The sequence below is a fragment of the Anas acuta genome, chromosome 9 (assembly GCF_963932015.1).
Source record: "Anas acuta chromosome 9, bAnaAcu1.1, whole genome shotgun sequence".
NCBI lineage: Eukaryota > Metazoa > Chordata > Aves > Anseriformes > Anatidae > Anas > Anas acuta.
Genome location: NC_088987.1, coordinates 8,843,808 through 8,856,793, shown reverse-complemented (window position 1 = coordinate 8,856,793; position 12,986 = coordinate 8,843,808). Strand labels below are relative to the sequence as shown.

The 12,986-nt window shown below is 41.8% G+C and overlaps 1 protein-coding gene across 1 annotated transcript; it reads right to left on the bottom strand.

Moving 5' to 3' along the window:
* Window positions 1-191: 191 nt before the first annotated feature.
* Window positions 192-11,501, bottom strand: RFC4 (replication factor C subunit 4). The gene is made up of 10 exons (XM_068691609.1): window positions 11,180-11,501; window positions 10,744-10,822; window positions 6,791-6,870; window positions 5,497-5,616; window positions 4,378-4,521; window positions 4,058-4,178; window positions 2,953-3,078; window positions 1,999-2,079; window positions 828-944; window positions 192-417 (listed from the first exon to the last, which is right to left on the bottom strand). The coding sequence occupies exons 1-10, from the start codon at window positions 11,302-11,304 to the stop codon at window positions 322-324; spliced, it is 1,089 nt and encodes a 362-aa protein (XP_068547710.1). The 5' UTR covers window positions 11,305-11,501; the 3' UTR covers window positions 192-321.
* Window positions 11,502-12,986: the final 1,485 nt, after the last annotated feature.

Below are 12,986 nucleotides of genomic sequence, written 5' to 3'. Positions count from 1 at the left end.
GCTCTTGCAGTTGCAAGGGACCTGGGATTTCTGTACAGTAACCTACATGCTGAGCATAAAGGACTGGAGTCTCCTTAGCTTTGACAAAGCACCACTACACCCCAGCATGCCTACCACTGACCTACCCTTTCACTAGGAAGTGATTAAACCTATCATTTATGGACTTACATGAAAACAAAAGTACTCCAGCATGAGCATTTTCATCTGCTGAGCAGTAATTTTATTGCAAAAACTATACAAAAAGGGTACATGGGGCCCTGCTAGCAAAAGCACAGCCACCCCGAAACAGCTCCAAGTTGCTGCCAGCTCCTGCTGGAGGAGTTAGGTGTTCTGTGTCAGCTGCTGCATCACAAGGGCACAGAGACTCATCAACTGCAAGTATTCATCAGCACCGTCTGCCAGGCATTTGTCCACTTCCTGCAGATGGAGAGAAGTTAAACCCCTTTAAAAATGGTGCTGCTGGAGCCAGCTGTCTCATACCACAGGAGTGAGACAGCTCACCACATCACAAGTTTGCAGTTTAACCAGCACCAGCCTCTCCAGCAGTCACACCACACACACATCTTAATTTTCCCTCCCCATTTGTATCAAAAAAAGCCCACCCACAAACCTGCTTGAGCATCATTAGAGTAATATGGCAAATCATTTAGTTTGACTAGACCTCACTTCCTTCTCAGGAAGTTTCTCAGAACAAAAATTGAGAAATTTATAATATAACAGGAAATAGAATGAAAAAGCAGAGTAAAGTACAGAGAGAAAGAAAATAAATTAACCAATGGAGACTGGAAAAGATAAATTATTAAAGAGAACTCAAGCTACAGACTTACTGCAAGCTTCTCAACTATGATAGATTTCTGCTTGTCACTGAAATCGTCGCTCTCCACAACAATATCATGAAGCTGGTTTACAAGCTGACTGACAGCATACCCTTCATTTATGAGGTTCTGTGGCAGGGTAGAAGAAAATGGAAGGAATTCAGCAGCAGAAACACCACAACGAGGAAAAACAATCTGAAAAATTCTGTCTAAACTGAAAGACCGTCCTGGAACCTTTTATGGAACTCTGAGTGTTAGAGGGCAAGTCGGTGGTTTCCATAGAGTCCAGCCTGACAGTGACCCTAAGCAAGCACCTAGGAAAGACCAGGAGAACACAGCAGACATACAGCAGTAAGTTTGCCTCAATATTCTCCCAGCTTCTGACAATTTATGTCCGAGGGATTTTGTTAGCTAGAGCCATTTTAAGCAGTTAGCCACCTCCAGTGAACCTGCCCAATCTCACTCTAAAATTAGGAAAGCTTAGCATCCACAGAATCACGTGGCACAGCTTCACAGCCTTCACATTTTAAAGTGCAGCCAACTGTGATTTATCTTCTTCATCTGGTAGTGACTAGTTACAGACATACAGAGCACTGGAGGGCCAAACTTTTTAAATAAAATAAAAACCACAGCAATTAAAGATATCCGGGGTTTGTTCATTTTCTTAATCAGTAGTGCCCAGTAGCAGTAAATATTGGGAAGAGTATTCCATGAAGCCACGTAAGTAGAAAGAAATTTATGAAAATAAAAAAGTGCAATCTAGTGCACAAGATACACCCATGCCCTTTTACAGCTTTATGCAGACCCTTCTCATTTAACACGGTCTCTGTGTAACTAAGAAGGTGACTAGTTCAGAGACCAGAAGATGCAATTTTAATGTTCTGTGCTAAGTGTCTCACTAGTAATTCTCAGCTTATTTCAGTGTAACAGCTCCACATGACAGCAGTATAGCTCAGGAGAAAGTCAGTCACACTGGTAGCGAATCTCACTTGTAGCTTTCATAACTCTCCCTCAGAATGGAAAGATCAGCAGCATACTGACTGACTGGCAAAAGACAGCTTCCTGAAAGGGGCCTCCCAACTGACCTGAGGCCACATGTTCCTCAGCTGCAACGCAGTAACAAACAGTCCACAGGGCAGTGACCTAGAAAAACACTCAGCCTGAAGCACTAAGGGGACTGTACCTTTGCCACTGTTTCCAGTCTCTCAAATGAACCACTCTGGCAGGCAGACAGCAGTCCATCCATTGTTTCTTTAGGGATGACCTGTAACAAATTACATTGCTTACTTTCAACTTTGTACACTTACAAGTCAGTCACAACTGAAGTCAAATCAGTATTTAATTCCTCTACACTGGGAACCGCTCTCAAGAGACTGTCTAAGACAGACCAGCTTTTTTTTTTTTTTTTAATACAACTGAGAGTTAGGCTTTAATATTTGTCTTACATTGGTGATATTAAAGAGCTGTATTGTGACAGTGAATTGTCGAAGTCACGTTCACAAATCAAAATTCACTATCACTTATTTGGGACACTAACTGGAGGACTTATTTAAATAGGCAATGCTTTCTGCACCATGCTGTGCCTAAGCAAAACAGCAAATTAATTTTCTCTGCAGTGATGCACCAGGGACATAATTTCTTTTTAAAAAAGCACCCAATGCAACAAGATCAGTCAATAGATCAGAAGAGAAAAAAGTTGACAGATGCCATTATTTAGCTTAGAGCAGGGAAGCACTGCTGACATTCTCACCCCTCTACTCATCATCGTTCCTGTCGGTTGAGTGTCTGTGGACAGTTTGATTTCAAAGATTCTTTATGAAACATGGACAGTAGCAATTGCCTCTATTTCCACTCCATTCAAGTGAAAGCCTTTCAACATTTACAATTGGCTGTGACAGTAACACCTTCAAGGGAAGAATGTCCTTCCCTAAAGCCCATTTACTTGTCCAGTTCCTCAGCTCCATCAGTCTTTAAAAACCTGGGAGACTGTGTCAGTACCCTACTAGCAATGGTAACAAGCATAATACCATTTATTTGTAATCAAACCTTGACCAAAGGCAGATAAAGGTAGCAACTATACTTAGCACACAAACACTTTTCAGACTTGTTACAGGAGAGGCTGTAAAGCATCACTTACCCCAGCGATTTCAGTGACTATGTTCTCTGTGATCTCCTTCCCTCCCATTAAGCGAGTGGCACTTTGAAGAAAAGTAATGGCTTTTCTTAAGTCCCCTTCTGACACTTTAACAAGGTAAGAGACTGCCTGAAAGAGAATTTGAGAAAATGCAATGTGTATACTGGATTTTAATTAACAGTGAAAGCACAACTTTCTCAGCAAACTGATTTTAGAACATCAGGTAACGCCTGAAGCAGATGGTCAGAGACAGACACAATGCACAAGTTACAATGCAACCTTTCTGCTAATATAAATGCTACCTCAGGTCTAATGCAAACCGCAGCTCTCAGGACTAGGATTTCACGTTACAAATGTGTCACCAAACAGTTCTCAAGTTACTTGGTCTCATAGCCGAAATGAGACTTGGGACAGCAGTGCACAACTGTGCTATGATCCACACCATTTTACCCACGCTTGTATTTGTATTGTAACTGTGGTAACTTGTATTACCCACATAGCTTTTAAGTTACTCTCTGACGAGTGAGGCAATGGATTCACATGGGGGCAAAGTTATATTCAGTGGAGTAAATTACACCAAGTTCTATCTCAGCCTCTTTTTACATGCTGAAGTACAAGTTCTGAACTTTCTTTTGTACTTGACCAATACAAAGGAATAAAAATTATCTAATAGCATACCTATTTTGTCATTACACACGTCTACCAGCCTTAAAACCTCATGGTGATAACCAAATCTTGGTCAGCTGGAAATGTAATCCAGGAAGAATGAGCACTGGATACATTATGAATTATATAAAGTTGCAAGTGCTGCAATATACGTGCTGGCAATTTCAGAACGAAATACTGATTTAATGCAAGTACACTGAGTACAGAACAAAAAGCCCTACAGTTATTCTCTAATTTGCTCTGGTGGATATTTCTCTGATTTTAGGAAGACTTTTACAATTTCATCCTCACCTGTGTAAGGAGAATATTATCCAAATGATTTTATATACTGTATATAGTGCAATTGAAAAGTCTGGAAAAGTATGCTGACTTAGTCCCTTTCACTGCAATGCAATTATGCACCGGATTAAGCAATAAAATTACTTGGCAGCCACTCAGGTACCTCACTACTGATTTTCACATTTTCCTTCTCAGAAACGTCCAATAGCCTCTGCTGCTGGATTTTGTCTGACAAAGGTTTGAAGCGGAATTTGGAGCATCGAGACGTTAAAGGTTCAATTATTCTGAAAGAAAGAAAAATAAGTGCTTGCCAAATGATTACACAGCCACATTCATACAGATGAAGTTATTGCAATAGGCAAGGGTAACATAACCTTAAGACTGCAACACTAAAAACCAAAAGTTGAAACCTAAACAAAATAAAAAGAAGTACTGAACAGGAAGAGCAACAAGTCCAAAAAAAGTAACAGGTTCCTCACATACCTGCTGATGTAGTTACAAATAAGGCAGAAACGTGTTGTTTTAGATTCTTTTTCCATTGTGCGTCTTAAGGCTGCCTGAGCTGCTGAAGTCATAGAGTCTGCTTCATCCAGGATTACAATCTTAAAAGGAGGACAAGGCTTGCCACTGAAAGACAAGGAGACGTGCATTCTTTAGATCAAGTTAAAAATATCACTGCAAATGGTGAGTCACATGTTACTCAATATTTTTACATAACAAATAGAACAAATTCAAACATTTAATTATTTATGATCATTTTTAGTTAAAGGACTAGTATTTGTAAAGGGCAAGGAAAGCAAACTGAGTTCCCATAGAAAGACTGGTACTTGAACACTACAGAATTCCTCTAAAATATGTACTCATGCTTTAAGTTTCTTCTAATAACTAACACAGCACTTTTTTTCAGGCTTCCTGGTTACCTGAACTTCAAAGAATATTACAACAGCCTAATTTCAGGACACAAGACTATCTCTTGCCATGTAGTCCTGGCATGCAGTTTCTTCTTGATACTTTCCTCAATCCATTTTTTACCACACACGACTTTCCCTTTACAGGGCTTCTCACCTAATACCAGACTCTTCAGCATCTTATGAAGTAGCACCCATCTTGCACGAGGTGCTGCAAACTGAGCAACCTCAGCTGCAACCTGGTCTAGTCAGAAGTGCCATGCAGAGAGAGGATTGGAACAAGATTATCTTTAAGGTCCCTTCCAACCCAAGCTGTTCAATGATTCTATGGAACTAGAGGTACAAGAGAAGTAACATCCACCACAATTTACCCAAAGAAAATTTTCTGTGGTTGTCAGGCAACCTTTTTGCAAAGACAACACATCAGTAAGTCCAGAAGGCTCAGTCTTACCTTTTTCCCCTGCCTTGTTTGCTTGTGTAACATTAACATCACTAGTAAAAGTTATTCAAACTCTCAATATGAAACAACATGAACTCAAAGCCTAGCCAAAGCACTGCATTTGTTACAAACTTGAGACCAGTGCTGACCCATCTTTTATTAGAATTGTTATTATTTAGGTTAATTTTATAATCACATGCTTTGTCCTAAGCAAGAAACTCCATCCAAGAGATCCAGCCTGGATTCAGCACTTACTCTGAACGACTTCCAGATGCTGTTAGCTGAGCAAAAGCCTTCACTTTTTCCCGGATCACTTGTATTCCACGCTCATCGGAGGCATTTAACTCAAGGACTCTTTGTCGGAATAATTCAGGACTGCAAAATTGTTATTACAACATATTAGCTGTTAATGCTTGTAATGGTATGTTATAAAGTATATAGGCCAGAGGGCCTTTCTGAACTGCAGGTATTATTTTTGCTAGCATTACTGAAAAACATGCTTTGTTGAAATACAGTTGAGATAATTAAATGTTAGGTATGAATTTCCACTAGCTATTTCTACAATTGACTCCCACACTGAAGAAAACAACAAAGCATAAAATTACACCTGTTACAAGGAAAAAGTAGGAAGCTGGGTTTGTAAGCTCAGAGCACTATATTACGTGTCCTTCTGCTTATAAGCTGTTAGCAATGTAGAGAAAACAGTTAAATCCCCAGATGTGGTAACTGGCAGTGGTCTGCCACTGCAATACTACCAGAAAGTAAATATCTACAAAATATAATAGAGGTAGCAGTTAGCAGCACCTCTGATTTAAAAATAAAAATTAAATACAGGGGAATTTAAATTCCTAGAATTCAGATGGGCACAGAACACGGAGTTGTCTAGAAGTTATCCTCTCCAAAAAACTACATGAGACAAATATTAAAGACAAGGGAGGGAAAAGGTACCAGAGTCAACATTAGATGAGATCACACCATCAAACCACCTTCTCATCCATTTTTTGCTTATTGCCTACTCTGAAAGCACTGCTCAAAACCATGCAGATGTTAGAATTCAGTTGGTTAGTGTACACAGAGTTCATAAAAACTATAACATACTGAATTTCAGTCTGATATTACTCAATGGTGCGTAACAGAAAGACTATGACACAGACATTTTGTGAAGTGCCTCAAGATCTGTGTTTAGCTAACAGCTTACTGAATATACTATCAAAATTGGAATTCCTTTACAAAGTTCAGTAAGGCACACACAAGCCATTTCTTTTCATGCTCTTTTCTGCTAGGAACACATAGTTACAGAGACACAGGGTTACATGGCTGCTAGCCTCAAGGAAGTGTTGTTGCTAACAGCAATCAGGGATTGATGAGGGTCAAACAAGAAATATATTTCATTTTAGACCTGAACTAGAACATGAAGCTATTCCTGAACAAGAATTTAAAAGTATGAGAAAGTTTCCAGAAGTTATGTAAGAAAAGGCAACAACCACAGGCACACGATTAGAAGACACGTGATAGTTGCTTATACCAAAGAACTTCAATTCCAGCTTACCCATAGAGTTCTCTGGCAGCTGCTAAAATAGTGGAAGTCTTTCCAGTTCCAGGTGGGCCATAGAACAACAGATTGGGAAGCTGGAACAGCAAGGCAGCATTAAAAAAAAAACAAAAAAAAACACAACACAAAACAAAACAGGAAAACCTACTGAAAATCTGAGCACCTGATAGAAACTATAGACTCCTCCTGCAAAACAATATCAAATTCTAGGTCACTGCCCGCGGTGCTCTAAAGGAGGATAAACAGTTGCTGTTTATAAGACTGCACGAACAAGCTGTTATTTGGTGGCACCATCACACCTTCTATCAAAATAGACACTTTGAAGTCATATTTTATTTTGATATATTGCCTCCAGGTCAAGTCCAAGATTACTAAAGCCTACAGAACTCACTGTTATAGATATGACTGCAGTGACATGCAAATTTATCCAAGGATGCCCTTCAGACAGTTTGCATGCAGTGCAGCTGCAATGAAATGTGTCATAGGTTAACTACCTCATACCTTCTCAGCTCTGCCTTTGCAAGCCATTCAGAGCATTCTCTGCTGCCTTAACTCCACTGCAGTAAGTACAAGGTAGCTTGCGAATGTCAGCGCAATATTGCAGTGAGCGCAACACAGACATATCCTGAGAGTAATCAGAGAGATGCTTGCAAAACCTGACAGGAATGCATAGCACTGGCAAATACTTTTCGACATCCACCCAAGAATTTTTCAAAGGAGGAAACCAGTGGCATTTCTCAAATAGATTAGGTTAACTGGTCTCTTGAATATTTTCATTAATAACCTTAGTATGAAAACCAGGAATGCATTATCAAAACATACCAACATGGGTAGATGAAAGAAACACAGCAAAGACTGCAGTAATAATTATAGAATAACAGTTAAAAGCACAAAGCATAAAAGCTCACAATTTGAGAGACAGTTAAATAAAAGTATCTGCTAGATGTCTGGAATTATCTGCTGGAAATTAAATAAAAGCTGCCTTGGTTTTGTCTGTCAGTCAGGGAAGTGTTCTTGTGTTCCTGACCACTGTAACACAGCAGTCCTAAGAAGTTCACTTTCAACACAAATGCACAAGGGGCTAGCAAGACTCCACCTAGAAAGCCACACACAGTTCAGGTCATCCTCAGTCGAGGATGATGAATCTAAATTGGGAAAGGTGACCAGCAGAATGGAGGGCTTATTTATAACAAATTACTTTTAAAAAAGTTAGCAAAACAAGAGCTGAGAGGGAGCATCACTGATCTCCATAAATATATCAGTGCAACAACAGGGACAGAGAACTAAGTTGGCATAAAACCAAATTTCTGCAAATTAGTCACGACTAAAATTTGGATGAAAACAAGAAGCATAAGAGTAATAACTTTCTATACTAGTATTCCAAGTAGTCCCTCTTATCACTTATCCAGTTGCATTTTACAACAGCTGCCTTTGACAGTAGATGTTCCAGTTCTACATTCTTAGAACAAGAATCCACGAGTCCCCTCCAAACAACAGTAAAAAGACAAGCATCTCTGTCTGATTTATTTTCATCCTCTAATAAGCGTTCTACTTTTTAATAGTCAACTAAAGTTAGATTAAAGAATTTTATGCTCGATATAGCAAGCAATGCAGACAGAATCGGAACAGCAAAACCAAAGATATCTAAAGAGCAGCAAGAACTGCAGGAGCACATGATCCACAGTCAGAAAATAAAAGAGACAGGCCTTTTTGGCAACAGTATTCCATTTTAGCAACTAAGATAAGACACAGAACAGATGCAACTGTGTAGGCACTGGAAAAGTATGAGCAGTAGAATTTCAGTATTTTATAGTAAATAAAACCATTTCAAGTTTTGCCCTCTATCTGCTGATCGTTTGTTAGTTGGTTCCCTGGTTAATAAGTAAACAGTATTCAACATTAACACAAGGTTTTCTCCAAGTTTAATTAGACACCACAACATTATTGCCTCCCTGTGTCTTTTTAGGGATTTCTGTGAAGAAATGCTTACTGAATGACAGCTGACAATTCACCATGTTAGGTTAGCATACTGTAAGAGTAGACGTTTTGTGAAGCTGTGTGTTTGCAACACTCCTACTTTCATGCCTCTGTGCTAAATCACAAAACATGCATGAGCAGGTAAGAAGCTTTAATAAGAATCTGTGCTTCCTAATTTCATTAAATCCACACTTTATTACTGTTTCAACCTCTTTTATGCTCACTTCTTGTTGAAGTTATCACCAGTATTTACATTGCCTTTCAACAAGCACGGCCTAATCCTTCATGTAACTCTGAGGCAATATTTTTAACAGGCTGTAACCTGATCTGTTACCCCCAGCAAGCTTGAAAAAATGGATAAGCAGGATACCTGCAGGCATCACCTACATATAGCATAAACACCAAGTCCTTTTCTAGAAATTTCAGTAGGAGTGAGGATATAAATTGGAATCGTAATCCTACCCCTAACTCTCTTCTAGGTAAGATAATCAAGTAAGTGAAAGTTAAAGAATACTATAACATGTCAGTTTCTTTGCAAAAAGCAACATTGAATCAACAGTCCTGGCAGGCAGAAATCAATTTCTCCATTTCAAAATCACCTGGACTCTGGTCTTTTCCATTTATAAGACAGATATTTGCTATTGAGATATGTCATGGTTTTTAAAAGACTTGCCCTATTTAGAAGTTCCCAAATACTTACAAAGAAGCTCACAAATACTTACAAGACACTTAGCATAGAACTGCCTCTCCAGTTCCAACAATAAAGTTTAAACAATGCTGTAAGTTTGTGTCATGTGCTTTGTCACAGCTGTTTCTTTGATCTCAACAAATCTCCAAAGTCAGAGAGAACTCCTGAAACAAGCGTCAGGTACTTCATTCCTTAAATTAAACTTTTGCTTTTGACAGAATGAGTTCTTTCAAGAACTAACAAAAATATCTACATTTTAAAAGCATCAAATATTTTGAACTACTTGCATGACTTTTTTCTCAAATGACTTGCAGAGTTTGGGTAGCTATGGTGAAATACAAAGCCTGTAACCACCTTACAGACAAGTTATAATTTGTCTTTTTCAACTCAGGAGGCAAAAAGTCAGCACAAGGTTCATCATCTGAGAAACACGGCTGATCCAGAAGCTGCATGGTTTTAAATAGCTGCTGCTCAAAATAGAACTTGACAACCCATCACCTAAGTGATGGTACAAGACAGATACATCCAGACAGAATAGGTGGGAATACCTCAGCTCTCCCTAGCTGTCAATAGTTCCTTACTAATTACCAGACCTACAAATACTAAAACACAGAAGTGTTGCTGCTGAAGCCTGTATTTCTAACACTACAACATGACGTCACAAGGTCATGTTACAACATTCCTGAAGTAAATTAAATCTGGAGGCATGAACTAAACAAATCATAAAAGTCTTCCCCTGTTTTGTCATAACAGCTCACTTTAGCTCCCTACACTCCAACACAAAGCACTTAAGTCTTTGCACGTTCTGATTAAATGAACATTTTCGGATCAAACAGTCTCGAACTAGTCAAACCAGAATTGCAGAGCAAATTGTCTCAAGGTAAAACTTTTGAATAGCAGAGGCTACAAGTGCATATTGTGCATCAGAGTTCAATGCAAGCAAAAGGCTTCCTCCATAAAACTCTGAAAACTCAGGAACGTCTGGAGTACTAGCTGAATAACAGTGTCTAGAAAACAAAGGCTCCTCCAGACTCGAAATTATTACTAGGATGTTTTTCAATTCAGCTTTTGCAGAAAAATTCCAAACTGCAACGTAAAGCTGACAACTTTACAGAGAGCCCTGGAGACTGGGAACATCCGAAACACAACACTGCTCCCAACACAATACCAGGAAGTCCCTTGGCTAGTCTGGAAGCGTTATCACTGCCCCACCAGCGAAGGGCAGGCAGTTTTCCTCAGCACTGGCTGGTTTCTATGCCGTGGCAGCCGTTATCACCGCACTCACATCGGCGCCTTCCAAGGACTTTTTCAGCACAGCGACCACTTCATCCTGGAAGGCGACTTCATCCACGTTCTTGGGGCGACTGAATACAGAGACACGAAACGCAATTCGTTATGGAACAGAAAGAAAAGATGGAATAGAGGAAAAAAAAAAGCACACAAAACAGCCATTTCCCTTTCCGATGACACTGATACCAAAGAATTCCAGCTGGGGCCAAAATCCCTGACAGGAAACCCGCCCGGTGCCCCTGCCCGGCCTCCTCTCAGGAAGCCGTTTGTCTCTGCCGACCGTGAACAGCGGCCAGAGCTCATTTTTAGAACCCCAGCCGTGTTTCAGGGCAATATTTTGCCACTTTTCGACCCAAAAGCCTTCTTCTGAGGAGAGAGAGCCCTTGAGGCGCCCCCCCGGGTCCCCCCGGCCCTTACTATTTCTCCCTTACTATTTCTCCACCCAGGGCACGGGCCGGGGCTTTTTGCCCTCGCCGCTGCTCCCCGCCGCGCCCCTGTCCCTGGCGGCCGGGGGCTTGGTGCTGATGGCGGAGGGGCCCTTCAGGAAGGCCTGCATGGCCCCGGCTGCGCTCGGCAATCTTCGGCTCTCTTCGGCTCCGCTCGGCCCCGTTCGGTTCCACTCGGCCCCGTTCGGCTCCGTTCGGCCCGGCCGCCGCCGAGCCGAGCCGGTGACGTCACCGCCGCCCCGCCAGCCCCTCGCGGCCGCTTTCCCGCCAAGCCGCCCGTTCCCCCCGCCCACAGCCAATCACAGAGCCCGCGCCGCAGGTGGGCCCTGACGTCACGCCTCGCGACCAGGCGCCGCCCGCCGGCAGCGCCGCGCCTGCTCCGCTGAGGGAAGGGCCGGCCGCCATCTTGGCAGCTCCGGGCGCCATCTTGGTACCTCCCCTCAGGGCGGCCCCGGGGCGGGGCGGCCCTCCTGATTGCAGCTTCCTCAACAGAAATAAAGGAACAAAGCACAAATAAACGGAGCCGTGCCGCAAGTTGGCGGAGGAAGGCTTCTCCTGTCGCGATGTGAGAGCTGGTGCCAGGCCCCGGGGGGCTGAGGGGCGGCCTGAGGGGGGTCTCTGGAAGCGAGCCCAGGGCTGTGCCACAGCCCTGTTCCAGCCGCCCTCAGTGCTTGTACGGCCTACACTGCTCAAGCCTTCCCCGTCTGTTGTTGCCATGAGAGCAGCTCCCCCAGGTGTACGGATGCGGGGGTTGTATGTGCAAAAGTTACCAGTTAAGCCAAAAGGAATATTTTTTAATTTCCCGTTATTATGAATAATCTGCATTACAGGGAAAAAGAAAAAAAAAAAAAAGATTAAAAATGATGGATGTGATCCCTCTAAAGGACTCAAAAGCATCCCAGCAGATGTGGCAGTCACGATGCACACCCACATTTCATCTTGTCCTCCCACTACCTACCTGTTCTATGTGTAAAAATTAAAGCAGTTGTGCTCCCTGCAGCTGCATACTGAGTGAGGCTGCTTCACTGATTCCCCTCGGCTGCTCCTGAGCACGAGGCACGGCCAGAGTGGCCTGGGCAGCCGCAGCAAGCATCGTCCAGAACAGAACCTGTGCAAGGGCAGAGTGGGCTGGAAGTGGTCTCCATGGCAACAGATGAACAGGCTTTGGAAAAGGGGATGCAGGAAAGAATTGAAGCTAGAAATAAATCATTCTGCTGGCAAGACAAGCCTGTAATCCTTGTTTGGGCAATTTAAATAAGCTGTTTCCTTTCATCTAGAATTCTATCATTGAAACATGCCTTGGCAGCAAGAGATGCCCATACACACAACTCCCGAAGTTGGCCTGATCCTGACAAAAATGCAATGCTGTTTTTTCCGACTCTGATTATATTTGATACTTCCAAGCAATGGTGACTTGGAAATGGTAAGGATGTATAAGCAGCTAGAATTGATTAGTTTTCTTTCTGAAACTCTATAAAGCATTGTTATGTTTTTGAGGTTTAATTCCATTTTGTGGTTATTCTGTCCTCTCCTTAATGGGGCCACTTCAAATGTCTCTAGCACTTGAGGATTTTATCAACTATGTCTGAACCTCAGGTTCAGTTCCGCAAAGGAAGTTGCTGTCTGCTATATTAACATAACTTTTTATTTCATTACCTTAGCAAAAGAAAAAAATAATCCAGAAGGAAATAAGTGATCCCAAGCTATTCTCTCACTTTCTCTCACTTCTCCCTCCCTGTATAGATACAAGGACTGAAAATCACACTTGCTGAATTCTGCATTCATCTACACT